Below are 21,775 nucleotides of genomic sequence, written 5' to 3' on the forward strand. Positions count from 1 at the left end.
CCCAGGGGGCGATTTTTATGCGTCCTGGGGGGGCCAACGGCTGGAGATGCCCTAACATAACGCACTTCGAGAAAATTCTGCTTATGTGGCAAGTAATTAATGAGAGGTGGTAACATAATATGTTACTGTAACATAGAGGGTGCTTGGATACGTTTTAGTCTCATGACTAAAAGTAGTGGGACTAAAATTTGCTAGCCTCACCCATGCTTGGATCCAAATACTAAAGAGACTAAAATCAAGTTATTGAGCATTTATTATCCTCCAAACCCTCCAATCCGGAACTCGCATGTGTTAAAGGAGAGGAATTAAATGAGGAGAGAGATGGCTAATACATATTTTAATAGGTTTCTTATGACTAAAAATTTTTAGTCTCAAGACTAGTCCTAGCCTCTCTTTAGTCAGGGGTGCTTGGAACTTTAGCCTCTAAAAGAGACTATTTTTAGTCAGACTAAAAATAGTCCCTTGAATCCAAGCACCCCCATAACGCTTTCCAAGACAAGATGAGTCTACGAGCTAATAAATGAAGTCATATATGATACTACTAGTATGTTACTTTGCATTATGAAGATAGTAACTTAGACTAGTGTCATATGCATGACACTAGTCTAAGTTACTCCCTACTATGACCAGCCTAAAGTGGGGTGCTAAGTGCATTAAAATGCTTAGCAACCAATGTCCCCAATGCATCGGTGCTTAAATTTTGTAGCTAAGCCTCCTCTATTTAATTGTTTAGTAATAAAACTTCTTCATGTATTGGTTGGTAGTGTTTTTGCATAGGTCCATGTGCTTAGCATTGGTTTTTATTGGGGTCATCATAATGCTCTCTCTCCTCTTTAATTGTTTGCTACATCATTTTTCTATCTATGTGGCACCTTTAGCACCTGTACACTGTGGAGTACTGGGAAGAGCCTTATGGGGACATCGTTGGCTTCCGCTTTAATTTTGAGGATGACACGACTACTGTGTCTGACGGTATCTATGTCTAGTCGCTTATTGAAGTATGCAATATCTTCTTAGTAGTTGCACGTTTGCTATGTGTGTTATCCGAGTTAATTTTGCTGTAGCAGGTGGAACAATTAGTGTCTTGTATTTGCTTGGAATTTAATGTCTTTAGTACCGGTCAATTAGGCAAATCATTCGAAATTATATTCCCTGAGTCTCTTCCAGCACTCTAGATGGGATTAACGGTGGATTTTTATAACACGGCATGAAATCTTATTTATTGGAGCAACGTAGTTAAGAACAACCTCTCTTCCTCCCTTCCGTCAGCTCCCTTTCCCCCTTCTTCGCCGGCGAGGCCAGCCCTCGAAAAAAAAGCAGGGTGTCGCTGTATATAGCAGGTTTAGATTAGATGTTGCCTTGGCGTCTGGCTATATGCCGTCTTCGAGTTTCCCACCGACATCGAGTGGTGGACTCGTCTGGTGGATCCGGTAGCTTCATCGTTTTGTTGTCTTCGTCATAGTCGTGGTGATCAGGAGGATCGGGTCGGATCTGGCTTCAGCGTCCCAAGATCCGGTGTACCAAGAGTCAAATCATTCCCCTCGCCGGCCTGGGGACAGCCCGAGTGCGTCTCCTCATGGGATTTCCGTTGAAGTGACCCCTTACGTCCGCGGCGGCGACGATCCAGTACCGTGGAGGTGATCCCGTACGTCGGCGGCTGTGACACCCCGATAGTTAAGCTATAGTAAATCCTTGTTAATGATGCCATGTCATCATAATTAAAAATTTCTAAACCTCGCTCATTTCAAAATTAGTTCAAATACAAATTCAAATAACAAATCAATTATAGTTTCATAAAATAATGAATTAAAAATATTCATTAGGTTGTAATTATTCCTTAGATAATTGTCGTGCATCAATCAACATTTTTCTAAAGGTTTAAAATGCCCCGGGATATAAAAACGGTAACCAAGACCGCCACATTTAGGTCATTTCCATTTAATAAAAATACGAAAAACAACTACTAATCACTCCCAAACTTTTAATGGCAGTGAGGTATGTTGAATACTAAATATTAAGACCGGCTACACATTTTACAAAAATGGATTATTGTTAAAAGTGCAACAGAAAACAAAATAGAAAACAAAACAAAAGAAAACAAAAAAAGAACAAAAGACCAGTCCCCCCTTCCCCCGCTGGGCCGTGAGGCCCAACTGGCCAGCCGACCCACCCCACCCTGGCCTAAATGGCCTACCTCTCCATCCCCCCGAACCCTAGAGCCCCAACCCCGTTCCTCTCCCCCTCACTCCACACGTGCCGCCACACACCTGCGCTCGCGCAGGGCAGCGCCCCGCCTCGCCCTGTGCGCCTCCTACCGCTCGCCGGCGACCTCGCCAACCTCCTCCGCCGCACCCCACACTGGCCGACCTTGCCGGAGACCAGTTGCCTCCTCGCAGCTCGCCATTGCCTTGCGCCACCGGCCTCCTCCTTGCCCGTGTGCCTGACTGCGTCGGGGCCAGGCTCGCAGCCTTGGCGCTCGCCGTCGTCGCCCATTCCGGCCGCCTCATCCCCGCACTGGACCGAGTCGGGGGGGCCTCAACGCTGTTGCCCTCGATCTTCTTCCTTGGATACATCCGTCGGTCGCCGCCCGCTCCGACCCCGTCGCAGGTGTCGCCTCGCCGGACCTCCCCGACCGCCTCCCCACCGGACTACCTCGAGCCATGACGCCCCCCCCCCTTCTCACCAACGATCGTGAGAACCCCCATCCCGAGTTTCCTCTACTCCCCTGTGCACGCTCACCGCCAGACTGCGTCCCGGCTGCTGCTGCTTGCTCTACCTATTCCCTCTGCCGGTACTCACCACCTTGCCACGCCCCGTGTCCGCCTCCCGCTCGTGGCAGAGCTCGCTTTCCGGCCGGTCGTGCTCGCCTCCAACAGCCCTCGCTGCCGCGGCCGCCTTCGGCCTCCCGTGGCCCCGTCGCAACCGCCCCTCGCCGGCGCGCGATGCCCCGCCTCGCCGACGCTGCTGATGCCTCACCGGACCGCGCGCCCGCGCCGTTCCTTCGCTGCTCGCTGCCCCGGCGGCCGCCGCAACCGTCGCCTGGGTCGCGCCTGACCACGCTCGGGCGCCAATGCCCGTACCCGCTTGCCTGTATGCCCGCTAAGGCCACATGGGCCTTTGACAGCTGGGCCCTGCCCCATGTGCCAATGACAGGTGGGCCTAGCCCTAGAACAATTTTAAAATAAAAAAGATTCTAAAATAAAAAATAAAAAATAAAAAATAATTAATTCATTCATAAATTAATTAACCTAATTAATTATAATTAATTAACCTAATCAACTAACTAAACTGTTAGAGTAGACTAAAACAGTCAATGACAGGGGGTCCCACCCGTGTTGACCATTCAAACGTTGACTGGTCAACTGGGTCCCTCTGGCCCACCTGTCAGCCACTGGGTACACTTTTCTGTACACTGTGCTGGGTGCGTCTAGCAATTTAGCATTTATTTTCGAATTAAAAATAATTCAGAATAATATTAAAACTTTGAAAATTCATATGATATTAACCGTAGCTCGGATCGAAAAACTTTGTACATGAAAGTTGCTCAGAACGACGAGACGAATCCGGATACGCAGCCCATTCGTCCACCACGCATCCTTAGCATAGCGAACATGCAACTTTCCCCCTCCGGCACCTTTGCCCAAAAACGTGAAACACCGGGAATACTTTCCCGGTTGTTTCCCCCCTTCACCGGTATCACCTCATACCGCGTTAGGGCAACCCTAGCACCGATACTTGTCGTGTCATGCATCGATATGCATCTGTTTACTTAATATTTATTGTTTCTTCCCCCTCTTCTCTCGCTAGACACCGAGATTGACGCCGTTGCTACCCAGTACGACTACAGTGTTGACGACCCCTCTCTCTTGCCAGAGCAATCAGGCAAGCCCCCCCTTGATCACCAGATATCGCCTACTCTCCTCTATACTGCTTGCATTAGAGTAGTGTAGCATGTTACTGCTTTCCGTTAATCCTATCCTGATGCATAGCCTGTCCTTGCTACTATTGTTGTTACCTTTACCTGCAATCCTAATGCTTAGTATAGGATGCTAGTTTATCATCAGTGGCCCTTCATTCTTGTCCGTCTGCCATGCTATACTATCGGGCCGTGATCACTCGAGAGGTGATCACGGGTATATACTATATACCTTATACATGATACATGTGATGACAAAAAGACGGGTCGGCTCGTAGGAGTACCCGCGAGTGGATCTTTGTGGCGAAGCGACAGGGCAGGTTGAGACCACCTAGGAGAGAGATGGGCCTGGCCCTGGTCGGCGTTCGCGGTTATTCCAAGATAACACATTTAACGAGATCTTGGTATTTGATCTGAGTTTGGCTACTGGCCTATACGCACTAACCATCTACGCGGGGACAGTTATGGGCACTCGACGTCTTGGTATCAGTCGAAGCCTTCGTGACGTCAGCGACTGAGCGGCGCGCGCCAGATTGGAACGTAAGCCTGCTCTTGTATTAAGGGGGCTAGTTCTGCTTCCGGCCGCCCTCGCAACATGCAGGTGTGCAATGGGCGATGGGCCCAGACCCCTGCGCCATAGGATTTAGACCGGCGTGCTGACCTCTCTGTTGTGCCTAGGTAGGGCTGCGACGTGTTGATCTTCCGAGGCCGGGCATGACCCAGAAAAGTGTGTCCGGCCAAATGGGATCGAGCGTGTTGGGTTATGTGGTGCACCCCTGCAGGGAAGTTAATCTATTCGAATAGCCGTGATCTTCGGTAACAGGACGACTTGGAGTTGTATCTTGACCTTATGACAACTAGAACCGGATACTTAATAAAACACACCCTTCCAAGTGCCAGATACAACCGGTGGTCGCTCTCTCACAGGGCGACGAGGGGAGGATCATCGGTTAGGTTTATGCTATGCGATGCTACTTGGTGAACTTACCATCTACTCTCTTCTCCTGCTGCAAGATGGAGGTTACCAGAAGCGTAGTCTTCGATAAGACTAGTTATCCCCCTCTTATTCCGGCATTCTGCAGTTCAGTCCACATATGATAGCCTTACTCCATTTGATATCAATGCATACATATGTAGTGTAGCTCCTTGCTTGCGAGTATTTTGGATGAGTACTCACGGTTGCTTTACTCCCCCTTTTTCCCCCTTCCTGTACCCGATTGCTACGACCAGACGACGGAGCCCAGGAGCCAGACGCGACTGTCGATGACGACTACTACTACTCGGGAGGTGCCTACTACTACATGCAGCCCGCTGACGGCGACCAGGAGTAGTTTAGGAGGATCCCAGGCAGGAGGCTTGCGCCTCTTTCGATCTGTATCCCAGTTTGTGCTAGCCTTCTTAAGGCAAACTTGTTTAACTTATGTCTGTACTTAGATATTGTTGCTTCCGCTGACTTGTCTATGATCGAGCTCTTGTATTCGAGCCCTCGAGGCCCCTGGCTTGTAATATGATGCTTGTATGACTTATTTTATTTGTAGAGTTGTGTTGTGATATCTTCCCGTGGGTCCTTGATCTTGATTGTACACGTTTGCGTGTATGATTAGTGTACAATTAAATCGGGGGCGTCACAGCGGCAGTGAGATCCCAAGAGATCTGGCGGCGCCTTCTATGTGAGGTCGGCGGCGGCGATCTTGGGAGGTCAAGAGATGACGGTGGCGCGACGATCTTGAGGGGCTCGAGAGACAGCCGCGGTGCCGTTTACTCGAGGGGGTCGAGAGACGACGGAGGCGGCAACGGGAGGGGATCGAGAGGAAGGGTGTTTCGTGCGGACAGGGATCAGGTGACATGCACCTTTGCATGTCACCGTGTGACTTGCGGCCCAAATTCATATTTAAACATTGCGAAAAAATCTGAAAAAAAATCATGCATGTTCACAACACATATTAAGATAATCCCTAAAAAATTCAGATCAAAATTCGAAACATACACCAAGAAGCAAAAGAGAAACTCATATGTGAATAATATACAGAGAACCATTCGCAACTATTCATAACAGATTTCTCTTTTTTGCTTCTTGATGTATGTTTCGAATTTTGATCTGATTTATTTTAGGGATTATCTTAATGTGTGCTATGAATATGCATGATTTTTTTCAAATTTTTTTACAATGTTTAAATATGAATTTGGGCCGCAAGTCACACGGTGACATGCAAAGGTGCATGTCACCTGATCCCTGTCCGTTTCGTGCGGAGTGTTTTTTTTCGTGTGTGGGGTTGGAGTGGTGGGAGGGGGTTGGAGTGGTGGGAGGGACGAAAAAACCAGTTGAAAAAAATCCGGATGAAAGTGGTGGGACAAAAATAATTCGTGCGGAGTATTTAGCTTCTAGCCTAAAAAAAGAGTATTCAGCTTCTTCATGCGTGCCCCAAACTATTTCTTTTCTTATGCCCGTGTGTGGCAACGGATAAAATAAATTGGCTAGCATTTTGGTCGATGTCGCTACACCAAAATGCCTACCAGTAACACGACATCCGAACAATGACATGTGGCAGAGAGTCACCAATGTTTAGAAAGAAAAAGGTAATCCTCGGCGCACGACATGGACACACAAACACACACATTCATGTTTCCTTCCTTGCATGTTCCTTCCAGCCTACACACAATCTTTCCTAGTAAGTTAATTCTTTTAGCCCACATGTCCCTCTTTGCAGCGTGCACCAAGTCCCAAATCAATCCTTGATTTCATCAGGAGTTTAATCACCCTCTCGTCCGTTGTCACCTTCCCATTTTCTAAGTGTCTTGTTGATATTACAACCAACTTGCTAACCTATATAAACGGATGGGAATCGTCTTAAAGGAGGAAGTTGGGTTTATTTCACATGAAATATCGATTTTTTTAGCATACTAGACTGATGATTATGTTTTTCTCATGTGGCTCGCGACGCAGAAAAGCCTAACAACTACAGTATTATTTGATGCTCAAATAGGCCTAACGATTTGATTAAAAAAGGCCATGCAAGCAGCCTTTAGTAATGTATAGAAAGGCATCTTGTATGTTAAGGAACATGTGCTAGCTCACTTGGTTAACTCAGGTCTTGTCTATTAATGCATAAATATTTCCCATGATTTTATGGCGTGATTTTCCCCGTGATTTTAAGTTGGTAAAAATATATCCTAAGTTGATAAAAAAAGTAATATAAAAATCATCTAAATATACTTAAGTAGGATATTGTTTTACATATTTTATTCTAACAAATACATTGGTATAATTGGAATTTCAGAAAAAATAGAGCTACTACAACGTACACTAGTAGGGTGCCCGTGCTTTGCCACGGGCTCTTGAAATACTCCATCCGTCCCAAAAATTTTGTCTTAGATTTGTCTAGATACGGATGTATCTAATACTAAAATGTGACTTGATATATTCGTATTTAGACAAATATAAGACAAGAATTTTGGGACGGATGGAGTAGATTGCAAGAGTTATATGTTAAATTTCACATGTAGAAACGTAGGATTTGTCTTGATTTTCAGTGACTTTCGCGTGCCCAAATCGCCCCCGTCTTTGTCAGCCACACCTAATAGAAGCAACATAAATGGCTATGCTGTTTTCGAGAACCTTCGCTTGAACAATCACAGGAAAATGTAGCACCCGGCAACAACGTAACTGCACGAGCGCTTACTACTGCCCCCACACACAAATTGCAAATCACGGCAATCAAAATGGGAGACTTAAAGTGCCGACGTAATATTTTGCACCTTTGAGAATCTCTCTGGTAACAAAGGTGAAAAGATGGAGATGTAGTCAGTTCATTGTTAGACTCATTAACAATAACAGTGATGGGTAAAAAGAGAGGCCACCTATAGTCCCCATCTCTGTCTGATTTACCTAAACAAAGGCTACATAAGGAAATATACGAACCCAGAATCAATGTGCACCAGCTTCGTATAGAGTTTCTGAATGTGTTATTCCCTTTCTCAAGAATTTGCAATCAAAACACAGAACCAATAGGCAAATATTTCTCATTATATTCTTGGGGGCAAAAACTTCTACAAATTTATTGCAAAACTGATGCATGATAGTACAATGGCCAAAATTTAAATGGTTGAGACGCACAATAGAGGTGGCTAATACCATGAAAACAACCAATATGTGTTATTCCCTTTCTAAAAAAATGCAGCTCCCTTGAGAGAAAAAACTCTGAAGTATATGAAAAATGCATATGTACTCTAGCTAAATGTCCACTGAAGAATATATTCCTGTATGCCGATGAAAGCAATTGTTTTCTCTAGATGCACTGTGTGCGCTACCAATGAAACATTATCTATCCGGCACATACGCCACATGTATATCAATGGAGTACAAAGCCTCTAAAAGACTAAAAGCACAAAAGAAAATTGAAATGCAAGAGTAGTTACCACTATTGTTTTTAAGGCGTCCCGCCTTGGACGCTTAGGCGATAAGGCGCCCCCGGCACCTTACAAATATACCCGCCTTAGGCGCTTAGGCGTCGCCTAGGCGATAAGGCGCCCCCCAGCGCCTTAGTTCACCTTACCGCCTTAAAAACAATTGTTACCACACACCATGCACATACTAACTCCGGTTCGGCAAATAAGTACTCCCTCCGTTCCCTACTTCTTGTCATGGTTTTACTTTGAACGCAAAGCACGACAAGAATTATGAAACTGACGGAGTACTAAACATACATCCATCGATGAGGAAGAGTCATCCATGACCATGAGCAAGTGCTAACTCCACCACTCAACTGAATCTATTCCCCAGTACCATCTAAAAACACTATTGTCAAGATGAGTACCAAGTCCAAAACTGAGTTACATAAACAAATAATGAAAACAAAACATAACTCATACAGACAATTGCAGTGTGAACTTTTCTGTTAAATGTGAAATATATCTAGGCCTTTCCAAAGTAAATAACTACGCAGTTGGCATGGATCAGTAGAAAGTAGGGGACGAAGCCACAAAGGCCTGGCCCAGTTGATTTGCTCTTTAATGCTCCACCTCTCAAGAAAACTACATTATGAAATGTAGGGAGTAGATAATATCCAGAATAAATAAGAAACATCTCATAATTAGTAAAAAATTATTGTGGCTGAGTTGCTCTATCCCTATCCTTGGCCTGTGTCTCTTACTGCTGTCGCCGTTGTTGCATCTACTGCTGATGTTGGTGCCCTCGGTGGCACCACTACGCCACGACAATCCGCGGATGCTTACAGTCCTCGACGACCACCGCCGCTAGCTCATGCTGGTCTAATGATGGTCGCCCGGGGGCACGCGCCTACAACTTCCATCTCCCCCTCCTCTTCTTCCTTGAGGGGTTAATACACAACTGCCGAAGCAACATGACATCAAACTGGATAAGCCGTACTTGCAAGAGAGTACAACAACAGATGGAGAAAGTACAGGAAAGAAGAACATGGAGACTTGGTAGAGAGGTCGTCAAACTGGAACCAGCTTTGACATGAGTGGCCATGCATAGCAAGATGCACTATCGCAGCCCTTTGAAACACACGAAATGGACTATTGAAACACAATATTAGTCAAAAAGAGTAAATTCTTGATTTCCAGCAATATAATGTATAACAAACATATAGCTTGCAAAAACGTCTTACATTATGGAATGAGGAGAGTATTTTACTAATGCTGGGGTGTTGAAAAAGTTCAGAAAAAACTACAATTGTAATATTCAACCTAATTTCACCCCTTACATACATGGCAATTGCGCTAAAGTAAAACCAAAAAGTGCATGCCACATGGTGAGGGAAGTCATCTTAAAGATACGGTGCACGCCATCTTCTCTTGTTCTGTAAAATTCTTCGGCGGCCTTCTAGACATGCTCAACAAAGTTTAGTTGCGGCAAATATTTCTCATTATATTCTTGGGGGCAAAAACTTCTACAAATTTATTGCAAAACTGATGCATGATAGTACAATGCCAAAAATTTAAATGATTGAGACGCACAATAGAGGTGGCTAATACCATGAAAAAAAACCAATGTGTTATTCCCTTTCTCAAAAAAAATGCAGCTCCCTTGAGAGAAAAAACTCTGAAGTATATGGAAAATGCATATGTATTCTAGCTGAATGTCCACTGAAGAATATATCCCCGTATGCTGATGAAAGCAATTGTTTTCTCTAGATGCACTGTGTGTGCTACCAATGAAGCATTATCTATCCTGCAGATACGCCACATGTGTATCAATGGAGTACAAAGCCTCTAAAAGACTAAAAGCACAAAAAAAAATTCAAATGCAAGAGTAGTTACCACACACCATGCACATACTAACTCCGGTTTGACAAATAAGTACTCCCTCCGTTCCGTAGTTATTGTCATGGTTCTACTTTGAACTAAAAGCACGACAAGAATTATGAAACTGACGGAGTACTAAACATACATCCATTGATGAGGAAGAGTCATCCATGACCATGAGCAAGTGCTAACTCCACCACTCAACTGAATCTATTCGCCAGCACCATCTAAAAACACTATTGTCAAGATGAGTACCAAGTCCAAAACTGAGTTACATAAACAAATAATGAAAACAAAACATAACTTTGTAGAGACAATTGCAGTGTGAACTTTTCTGTTAAATGTGAAATATATCTCGGCCTTTCCAAAGTAAATAACTATGCAGTTGGCATGGATCAGTAGAAAGTAGGGGACGAAGCCATGAAGGCCTGGCCCAGTTGATTTGCTCTTTAATGCTCCACCTCTCAAGAGCACTACATTATGAAATGTAGGGAGTAGATCATATCCAGAATAAATAAGAAACATCTCATAATTAGTAAAACATTATTGTGGCTGAGTTGCTCTATCCCTATCCTTGGCCTATGTCTCTTACCGCCGCCGCCATTGTTGCATCTACTGCTGATGTTGGTGCCGTCGGTGGCACCACTACGCCACGACAATCCGCGGATGCTTAGAGTCCTCGACGACCACCGCCGCTAGCTCATCCTGGTCTAACGACGGTCGGCCGGGGGCACGCGCCTACAACTTCCATCTCCGCCCCCCCCCCCCCCCCCCCCCCCCGCCCCCCCTTCTTCCTTGAGGGGTTAATACACAACTGCCGAAGCAACATGGCATCAAACTGGATAAGCCGTACTTGCAAGAGAGTATAACAGCAGATGGAGAAAGTACAGGGAAGAAGAACATGGAGACTTGGTAGAGAGGTCGTCAAACTGGGACCCAGCTTTGACATGAGTGGCCATGCATAGCAAAATGTTGCCCGCAGTGCAATGTGTGCCTTGCAAGTAAGACGACGACGCCTTGCCTTGGCAATGGAAACTTCAGTAGTGGTAGCAAAACCCAACCTAAGAGGCGGCCGGCAGGAGCTGCAGAAGCAGCACACACCAACAGCAAGCCGAGTCAACTTGGGAAGCGGAGGCGGCAATAATGACTTGCTAACCACGGGGCAGTCTGCCAAAGCATAAATCCCATTCTTCTCATAAGCTATAGCCATGACCAAAGACGACATCGCAACATGCCCCTCCCTCCTATGCCTCAAATCGTGTACCAGCGAATACTATATTTTTGGGATGAACTGTAACATTATGTGAATATATATGTTTATAGTTAAAATCAATGTTCATCAGCAATCAGCCTTCTAACTAAATAATAGTTTCGCAAGAACTATCCAGAAAGTGATCTAAAGTGAACTATTCAGTTAATTATCCGCTTTCAAGTATTTGTTGCCGAAGTGAGCATCTAATTGCAGGAATTCTGTGAGGTATCTTACTGTCAAAGAATGGAACTAATTCATTTATGACCAAGCAAAAATCTCTGCCGCGCAAGAGCCTTGTGACAAAAAGATTGAGATGGTTACCTCACAGAATTCCTGCAATTAGATGCTCACTTCGGCAACAAATACTTGAAAGCGGATAATTAACTGAAAGGTGAAGCAGAAGTAGGAATTACTAACCATTACTTGATGACCTATCTACACAATTGAGGGATTCTGTACATAGTACTATGCATATTCATATCAGAATATCACAAAGATGGATGTGTACCTTCCTGCTCCTAGACCATGAACTAAAGGGTTGTGATTTGCTTCTCTTCCTTGGTTGGTCCTGCATGGAACCAAACAGTACTCATACTCCTTTTTTATGCAGCTAAAATAATGAATCAAAGAAAAGTCTGAACAACTTCGCACAAATAAAAGAGCATATCTAATTAAACACATCCAGTCAAAAAAATTGTTCTCGCTGGAGGGAACATCAATATAAAATGAAAAGTATCAATCAACTTTTAAGTTGTACGCGGACTAACGTGCAGAACGTAATCGTTTGTCATCCTCTGTCGTACACCTTGATGCCCAATTTGCATCCCCACTTGAGAAAAAAACCTGAATCAATTGTTCAGTCCATATATATATATAGAACTCCTGAGGTGTGTCAGATTGGTCACACATAGTTGAATAATGCGGCAGAACACTTCTACTAAAGCAAAAAAAATGCAGAGTAGAATTATCAGAAGTCTCCCTAATGACATGATATTTATTGTTGCCGTTGCACACACAGTGGATCTTGTTCTTCCACCTACAGTTAGACATACAAATACATGCTTGCGAAGATTGCGGAATACTTGTTATGTGGGCACGTTACATTATAGCAGGGATCAATAATTTAAAAATCATAATGCAGGTGATATTGGCACAGTTTATCAGAAAAAAATTAAAGTGCAAATTAGTAAACGCCTTCTGTCCATAGTAGCATCAAGAGGTGAAAAACATGTGAAATGTAGCATCATGGAACCACTGAATCAACAAGGATAGTTAGAATGCACACATATTGGAGATGAGAACTCAATTAACCTTTTATCTGGCACAAGCTTCACATCAGATCAGCTTCATGGAGAAACTTGTCAACTTCCATCTCCGCACGACAACTTCCATCGACGATAGTGATGACTTGCTTGATTACTTGTCAAATTCTCCTTTAATAATAGAGATAAGTAATGGTGTAGTAGCATGTATTAAATCTAATTTTGAGGGGTTGAATACCAGATTAAATTCAATAATTCATATGATAGTAAAAAAATCATACTTATCTTTCACACTCAATATTTACTTGTCTTCTCCTTTATAACATATTGTATATCTACTTCTCGCATTAATATGCTCGATACCCATGTTTCTTTAATCGCCAATCCCAAGTCACTACAGGACCATCAGGTTATGTAGGTGCTAAACATTACAACTGATAAGCTTCTTGTAAGCAAAAATGGTTTAAAAGTCAACCTGCACACACTTTATATTGGCTTAAATTTAAAAAAAGTTGTATTTTGATCCCAAAAATTTGAACATTGCAAATTTTAGGTGAACTCTGAAATGATAGTATCTACTGGAAGCAGTGAGAATGCAGCACACAATTACATATAAAGGTAGTTGGCAGATGATCTTAACTCGCAACAACTGATATATGTGCACGTGTGTGGCATGCACACACAATTAGCTAGCTTCTTGCTAATGGTCAACAACTTACAACCAAACGAAGACAGTGGACGGTGATAACCAATAATAGTTAGTACAGGTTAATTCAAGCATCTAACTAATTAATTAATAGATATTAGCTCGCAAAACAGTAACAAGCATATATGTGTAACATGAAAGCCCATCTAGCTAGATTCTTGCTCATGGTCAAGACTAATAATTAAACTAAGACGTACTTACATATCAAGCTTGCATCCAACTGTACTTAGTCCCAGGTTAGAATAATCAAAAGACATGTGAGTGTTTCAAAAAGAGGAATATTCTAATTCCGAACAAATTGATACCACTCTTTTAGAAAAAGAGAAGATTTGTTTCAAGCACACATGATGCCCGCGGTAGTACTTCTTGGCGTTGTATTTAATTATAAAACCTTAAATTGGATTTCTATTAACTATGCGAGGACAGGGTAAGGTAGCGACCAACCTTGATTGCTGAAAATTATGCATCAAGAAGAAGGGAGCAATTAGACGTCAAACTTGAAAATAAGTGTGTCATTCATAACTTGTAATGGGGCAAAGAAGCATCTTAGTAAAAGTTTTGACCTTGCAATTAAATGCACATATCAATCATGTATGACCTGAACCTTTCAAATTCCTTAACAGAATGTCCAGATCGGTGAAATGCAGTTCCTCTAAAAAAATGAATGAGAGTGATTGTAGGTACAGTAGTATGACCAGAAGTATGGTTGATGAAACTACAGGTTACTGTCCAGAATCATATTCTTGGGCTCTGCATTGCCATGTGCATACCAAGGTGCCTGAAACCCCAAAGTGATTATCTCCCAAATAATTACTAACCAAACAGGAAGATGACGAAGGATTCCAATAGCTAAATTAACATACAAGTATTAATAGCAACACTTCAGCATGAGAAATAGAAGATTAAAAAGAGGAGTCATAATATGTGGTATCACTTACCTTAGACTGAAGCTTGGTTAAAAAGAGTGCAGTCACCGATTAAGCTTCGTTCCTCATAGCAGCTAGAAATCATTTCATCCAAATTGTGGCACATCACACTTTTTTTACATCATTCCACTACGGTGCTGCTTCAAAGAATTATTGTGTCTGGACCACAACGCCAACGGAACCCATCCTGCCCAACAACTGTGAGATGAAGTGAGCAGTTAAAGTAAAGATAAATCATGGAATGAGAGTATATACCGACAACCGTACTCTGTAGTGAGCAGTTAAAGTAAAGATAAACAGGCAGCAAACGACACATCAAGATCAAGCGAACAACAATTAGATCATATCACGATGAGGAGAGCATGTGCCACTACCTTGTCAGGTTATATGTCAATGATGGAACTGATTACTCATCGGCGTCGGAGCGTCAATGGCCACCATGTCTCCAGAGCCAGTGAAGGCCGCTGGTGTAGTAGGAGAGGAGGTCACTCCTGGTCTGCTTGGCTATAAGGCGGTGAAGCAAGAGGAAATACACGTCGCCCCTGCGGCGGAGGTGGGGTCCATGTGGCCTCCGGCCACGACACCTGTGACGACACACACAACAATCAAGAAGAGGAATAACTACCAGCCTTGATAGGAAAAGGACACGAAGGATCGGGAAAACCGAGCGAGTTATTGCAAAATAGAGGAGGACGGAACATATTGGTTTCTTGACTGGACTATCAAATATCGCAGAGGCATTTTCCTGTGTGAGGGTGGTGATCAGTGTTAGTGTGTTAACCGATATGACTTCGGCAATGCTAGATGCTCTGAACTCATTGTCAGCACAAAGTACGGTACATTTATATTGAATTCATAGGTCAAATAATCTAATACGCATAGAAAGAAAATGCAGCTGCTGGAAGCTGAACCAAGTTAGTGATAAAAATACCTTATACGTTCAACTTCTCCTCCTCTTTCTTCAGCAAGACTACAGAGGTGCACTTGGCTGCAGGGTCAATGTGGAAAAGCTTAGCTACATCAGGACTGGTAGTATGGTAGAAGTTGAATGTTTCTTCCAACCTTGAAGCAGCAGCAAACTCATTACTTCGAGCACCCTACAACATTTGACATGATTTACTGACCACCACACCGCAGTCTGCAATATATAAACTTCAGGAACTGCTACTCTTAGTAAAGGTACACATATGACTGCTTTTCTTGGTAGTTAGTAGCCATGATTGGTGGTTGGAATATTAATTAAGCCGGCCATACGACAGTACTGCTACTCTTAGTCATCTTTCAAACACATCAAATTTGACATATCTACAGAGAATATAATGTTAAGCAAACGAATGGAAGAAAAAGAATAGCATAAGATTGTAGAAAATAGGATGACAAAAGAGCTCAACGTTATGAAAATACATTAAATTTGGGCCTAATATTGTTAAAATAGGATGACAACAGAGTTCATATCCAAGCATTGATACCTTCAGGTTAAGAAAAAGAATCAGGTTTTCAGTGAATCACAGGGAGAGGCATGGGGCAGTGGAAGGTGAGAACTGCAACATTGATACCTTCAGCAAGGAAACGGCCTGCCGGTGCCGCCATCGACAACTCCGGCCAATGCCAGAGTTCAGCTTTCGCCGGCAACCTTAACCATCCAACCAGTGGACCCGAGTAGCCCACCTTGCCAACCCTCACCGTGTAAGACCAGCGCGCCTACAGCCCCTCCAATCACCGACCATCTCCTTCCGGCCGCCTGGACACCGTAGCAGCAGATCGAGCCAGAGAAACGGCCACTTCGCGCTGCCATGCCCAGATCCACGCCAGAGCCGGTGGCGGCGCGGCGACCAGAGCCGGCGGCGGCGCGGAGCCGAGGTTGGTGCGACGGCGAGCTCGGGCGGTGAGGCGGCGGGGCAGAAGCTACAGGAGACGGCGGCGGGGACCTCCAGGCCGAGCTCAGGCCATGGCTTCCCTGGCTCCAGAGGCCGTGGCGGCGCCGGACAAAGCAGCGGGGCGAGGAGGAGGTCGGCCGTCGGGGAGGCAGGAGCTCCTCGTCCCCTCTATCCAGATCGGGATCGAGGAGGGAGCAACAGGGGCGCGAGGGAGCGGGCGATAGGTTTAGTTTTTTTTGTCGCTGGTTAATCTTCATAGGTCTTTTTTTCGTTGGTTAACCTTCGTAGGTCTATTTTTGTTACATGGATGGGTGCGGATTGGGGTCCCACAAGAAAGTTTTTTTGGTTTCTGGTGGATAAGTAAAAGGTGGGAGGAGGTACCAAAAAAATCAGAAGAGATGGGACGAAAATTGACCGGCAGAGATTACCAACTGCTTTATTAGGAGTAGAGATTAAATCATACCAAAACATCGACAATAATCAAATTTGGCCGGCCCATGTGACGTGTGCATGCTTTTTTTCTAAGTTTCGTTTTTTGTTTCATTTACTTCTAATTCATTTTTTCTATGACCAACCTATTATTTTGTACACATATATTATTAGAATGGAAAAAGTCTAAATAAAACCTTGAATTCGTACTCTGAGTCTGAATCAAACCCCGAACTCGAAATCCCTGAAACTGTCACCCTGATCTCTCTGATCCTGGCTAATCCCGGCTGAATGTTCATTTGTGAGAATGGAATTGCTTACGTGGCAGATATGGAGGGGAAATCATGACCAACTGGGCTGACTACGGGCCATACTTGTCGCCTCTTAAACCCACCACCAGACCGGCCCTTCTTTTCCCCCGTTTCTATCTCTGTTCCGTTCCTGTTCTTCCCCATATCTCGCTCGTATCTTCAACTTCAGGCGCGCCGACGATGGTGAACGGCGGCTGATCATCAGGAAGGCAAGACGATCGCCGCTGGTGGAATAGACGCAGGTAATGTGCGCCCCCTCCCAGTGTTTTCCTATTTGCATGGGCCGCCGTTTGGTGCATATGGCTAGGGTTTTAGATAGTGGTGGTTGTTGAGGATTCCATGTATTTTACAGAAAAAGTTAGTGGTTTGTGCTTAGTGTGTGGTTCCTTGTCAAAAGTTGTATTGTCCATGGGGTACTTAATTTATCTGTATTACTGTAGGTGTTCTTTCTGTAATCATGGATCCGAGCGAGAAACTGTATGTCCGCTTTCACTTTGGAGGGCAATTTGTCCGGATTGGTCCTGAGTTAGATTATGTAGGAGGCGATGAGGAAATATCAGAGATAGAAAGGGACAAATTGTCCTTACCGGAAATCACAGGGCATTTAGGTGATCATATCACATACAAAGATGCCATGAAGCTTTATTTCTTGCTGCCAGGTAAAGAACTTTCAGATGGCTTGATGTTTCTTTTCAATGATGCTGGTTGTATGAAAATGTCAGAGTACACAGCTGATGGAGGAGTGGCTGATGTATATGTTGAGTACTTTGGAGAGGAACATGAGAAAACTGAAAAGAGTGGGAGCGATTTTGAAGAAGAGATACAGAATGAGGAAGAGGGAGATAGTGAGGAAGCACCTGATGTTATCATCAGTGCTGAAGAACAAGTGGACTTCACTGTTGCCAATGTTAATGGATTGTCTGACACAAATGAGCATGTGCTTGTACCAGATGACACTGGAGTTATAACTTCAGTTATTGCCAGCCCTGTAAGGAGGAGAGTGAGAGAGAGTTTCAGAGTTCAGTATGGACAGAGTTCACAAGTGACTTATGCTATGAAAGCAAGCTCTCAAGTGCTCAATCCTGGGTCAGAAAGTAGGATGATTAATGAAACAGTTCAGCAACCAAGAGTACCAGAAAGAGAAGAACATAACAGTGAGTCTCAACATGACAGTGATTCAAGAAGTGAAGATAGTGATTATGTGGCAGGTAGTGACGACAGTGGACTAGAGGAAGAGTATGTGGAACTTAAGGAAGAAGCAAAGGCATTTAAGAAGAGAATTAGAGATTCTAAGAAGTGGGCACAGAAAAATCCAACAGGTGCTGTTCCAATTGATTTAGTTGCAAATGTTGAAGAGGTGATAGGAGAAGATCACTTCGATTCGGACGATGAAGATTATTCATATGATGAAGATAGTGATCATGATGGCCATGTTGTGAGGAGGAAGAGCAAGTACCCCAGGTATAACCCAAAGGCAGACATTCCAATGTTCGGTTTAGGGATGGTTTTCAGGAGCAAGGAGCAGATGAGAAAGGCGCTAATAAAATATGGACTGCTCACATTTAGAAGTATAATATTCATGAAATCAGAGGAAGATAGGATCAGGGCTAAGTGTGGATGGCCTGGATGCCCATGGCTTATATATGGTGCTAAGACTACCAGGTGTTCTAGGTTCCAGGTGTTAACATTTGAATCTGAACATGAGTGTGCACCTAATAGAGACAATCATCTTGTTACCGCTAAGGTTATATCAAGAAGGTATGAGCACATCTTAAGAGCCAACCCCACATGGAAGATTGACAGCATTAAAGCTACTGTTCTTAAAGATTTCTTTGCTGATGTGTCAACATCCAAGTGTAAGGCTGCCAAGAAGATTGTTTCAGAGAAACTACTAGCAGGTATGAAAGAGGAGTACACCAAGGTATTCGATTACCAGCTAGAACTGCTGAGGAGCAATCCTGGAAGTACAATATTTGTTGGCTTGGACCCTACTAATATGGAGCAAAATATTTTCCAGAGCTTCTATGCGTGTTTCAGTGCTATGAAACAAGGTTTTAAAGCATGTAGAAGGGTGATTGGACTTGATGGTTGTTTTTTCAAAGGAGCATGCCATGGTGAGCTTCTTTGTGCTGTTGGTAGAGATGCTAATAACCAAATGTATCCAGTAGCTTGGGCAGTGGTGGAGAAGGAAACAACAGAAACTTGGGAATGGTTCATTGGTCTTCTTATAAAGGACTTGGATATTAATGATCAAGGTGAAGGTTGGGTTTTCATTTCAGATCAACAGAAGGTATATTCTTCTCTCCATGTTGTTAATTTGTAATCATGTCGACTAGGTTTAGTCGCCTTGACGGAGCACGACCTACTCAATTTAAGCTTATGTTGGCTACATTTAGTCGCCTCGACTAATTATGTTATCAAGTACTTATAATACTAATGTAAATATCTCTGCAGGGGTTGCTAAGTGCCATGAAAGACTATCTACCAAAGGCACAACACAGAATGTGTGCTAGACACATCTATGCTAACTGGAAAAAGAAGTTTAGAGAGCATGCTCTGCAAAAGAAATTCTGGGCAATTGCCAAGGCTGCAAACAGAGAGGATTTCATGTATAGGAAGGCCAAGTTAGCTCAAGATACACCTGAAGGTGCGAGGGAAATCATGAATACAGAGCCTAAGCATTGGGCTAGAGCATTCTTTCCAGTTGGATCCCTATGTGACTCGGTGGATAACAATCTATGTGAGTCCTTCAACAATGCTATAATTGAGGCCAGATTCTATCCTATCATCTCTATGCTAGAGAAGATTAGGCACAAGATGACACTTAGAGTTCAAGAGAACAGAACCAAGAGTGACAAGTGGACTGCTAGTAATACAGAGATATGCCCAAACATTTTCAAGAAGCTTAAGGTGGCCATCAAATTGACTCAGTTCTGTGATGTGCTCTGGAATGGGAAGGAAGGGTTTGAGGTAAAACATGTGAGTGGCAGAGGAAGGAGCTATACTGTTAATTTGGATAAATGGACTTGCTCCTGTGGTTATTTCCAGCTGGCAGGGCTACCTTGCTGCCATGCCATCAGTGCCATATACAAGTGTGGAAAAAAAGTATCTGACTTCATTCACAAATGTTATTCACTTGAGCAATTTAAGAAAGTATACGAGCACTGTTTGGAGCCAGTTGAAGGTGAGGAAAGATGGCCTATCTCTGACAAGCCTAGACCACAAGCACCTGGTTATGTGAGTATGCCTGGTAGGCCTAGGAAGAATGACAGGAAGAGGGAAGAGGGAGAAGCACCAAAAGGCAAGAAAATGTCAAAGCATGGCACTAAAATTACTTGCAGCATGTGTGGCCACAAGGGTCACAACAAGACAGGTTGCAAAAAAAATCCTGAAAAAGGGCAGAAGAAAAATGCCTTCCTGAAGAAAACAGGGACGAAAATTAAGGCAACTGAGGTAAACACTTTTGCACTTCCCAATTAGTCGAGTATTGTTTGAGATGCTTATGTACTGTCTTTTGTTACTCCAGCAAGCAAGCACTGATGCTCAGATCAGAGCAAGCCAACAGGCCAAGAGCAAAGGAAAAGATCAAGCAGAAGCAGGACCAAGTGGAGGGAAGAGGAAGGCTCCGAGGAAAAATAATGTGCAAGCCAAGAAAAAATCAAAGAATTGATCATGCTTTACTCATTCTTCTCTCGTCTTATTAGTATGTTAAATCAGATGTCAGTAGTACTACAGAACTGGTTGTTATGTCCTTTTGGTTTAAATTCTTAAGTCAGTATGGCCAATGTACTGGTGGTTATGTGTGTCACTGTTAATGATGCTATTTGCCTGGCACTTATGTGTTAATTTTTTTTCTTTCTAAAATGGCACTACAAATCTCTATTTTGGCCAATATTCTGCTAGTTAAGATGTCAGCAGTACTACAAATCTCCATTTGGCCAATATCTCTGTTAAGATGTCAACAGTACTACAAATCTCCATTATATAATGGACATATTCTGCTAGTTGGTCTTACAAAAGGGTGCCAAATGCATTACAGCACCCAGTCACTTGCTAATTTAGTGTTCCCCTCAATGCCTCAATCTCAACATTGTTCTCTTCTACTTTCTCAATCAGTGGAATAGCTGCTGCAACTCTCTCCCTCATCACTTCAACTTGTTGTCTGTGTGCACCATCTGCTACCTTTCTCTACCATGCTTGCTGTCCATCAAGTTCATCCTCAATCCTGCTCCGTACATCTCGAAGATCAAAAGGCAGGTGCCTGATGAATGGGCTGCAAGGATAATCATGCCATAGAAAATAGTCACTACCATCTCTCTGATTACAGATTCAACAGTAAATTGAATCAGAACCAACAACAGGAAAAGAAGAAGCAAAATTGGTACAGAACAAGATATGGAGAGGGAGAGCTTGCAAGTTCATAGACGCAGCAGTAGTACCTTCTTCCTGCGTTGTCATCACTCCACGAAATCCAGCGGGGCACCTTGTTCGCCGGCTCATACGCCCTCCTTCGCGTGCCCTCCTCCGCCCGCCGCCCGCCCTCCTCCGCCCGCCGCCCGCCCCCACCTCTAGGGTACGCTACGCCGGAGGAGGAAGACCTGTGAGTGGTGCCCTCCTTCGCCGCCCGCCCGCCTTCTCTGATTCATGTCGCACGTCCTCGTGTACTTCCACGGCGGCGGTGGTGCTCTCCTCTGATTTATGCCGCCGACGAATCCTTGAAAAATTCCCCACCTCGAGCCCCCTTCTGAACCCCGCGTGGCCGACGAGCTAACTACTGAGCTAGGCCCGCTGTCAGCACTACGTGGCATCTTATTTCCCTTAATCCCTGC

At 44.0% G+C, this 21,775-nt stretch overlaps 1 protein-coding gene and 2 long non-coding RNA genes across 22 annotated transcripts; 2 read left to right on the forward strand and 1 right to left on the reverse strand.

The window, feature by feature from the left end:
* Positions 1 to 2,225: 2,225 nt before the first annotated feature.
* LOC147959356 (uncharacterized) lies at positions 2,226 to 5,431 on the forward strand. The gene is made up of 3 exons (XR_015611376.1): positions 2,226 to 2,691; positions 3,808 to 3,882; positions 5,147 to 5,431. It is a non-coding gene; the product is annotated as an uncharacterized LOC147959356 (long non-coding RNA).
* A 3,292-nt stretch (positions 5,432 to 8,723) lies between these two features.
* Positions 8,724 to 16,521, reverse strand: LOC125520235 (uncharacterized). Of its 20 annotated transcripts, none has more exons than XR_007288567.2 (8): positions 15,886 to 16,520; positions 15,392 to 15,467; positions 15,261 to 15,317; positions 14,704 to 14,913; positions 11,944 to 14,527; positions 11,757 to 11,819; positions 10,329 to 10,410; positions 9,471 to 10,109 (listed from the first exon to the last, which is right to left on the reverse strand). It is a non-coding gene; the product is annotated as an uncharacterized LOC125520235 (long non-coding RNA). The 20 variants fall into 20 exon arrangements; XR_007288559.2 differs by having other exon boundaries at positions 9,471 to 10,410; positions 11,944 to 12,003; positions 12,203 to 14,527; positions 15,886 to 16,519; XR_007288562.2 differs by having other exon boundaries at positions 9,471 to 10,419; positions 11,944 to 12,003; positions 12,203 to 14,527; positions 15,886 to 16,519.
* Positions 16,522 to 17,394: 873 nt separating this feature from the next.
* LOC147959357 (uncharacterized) lies at positions 17,395 to 20,680 on the forward strand. The gene is made up of 3 exons (XM_087537174.1): positions 17,395 to 19,236; positions 19,401 to 20,399; positions 20,473 to 20,680. Exons 1-3 carry the CDS (start codon positions 17,404 to 17,406, stop codon positions 20,614 to 20,616), a joined length of 2,976 nt encoding a protein of 991 aa, XP_087393300.1. The 5' UTR covers positions 17,395 to 17,403; the 3' UTR covers positions 20,617 to 20,680.
* Positions 20,681 to 21,775: the final 1,095 nt, after the last annotated feature.

The sequence above is a fragment of the Triticum urartu genome, chromosome 7A (genome assembly GCF_056163025.1).
Source record: "Triticum urartu cultivar PI428250 chromosome 7A, HENAU_Tu73, whole genome shotgun sequence".
In the NCBI taxonomy this organism is placed as follows: domain Eukaryota; kingdom Viridiplantae; phylum Streptophyta; class Magnoliopsida; order Poales; family Poaceae; genus Triticum; species Triticum urartu.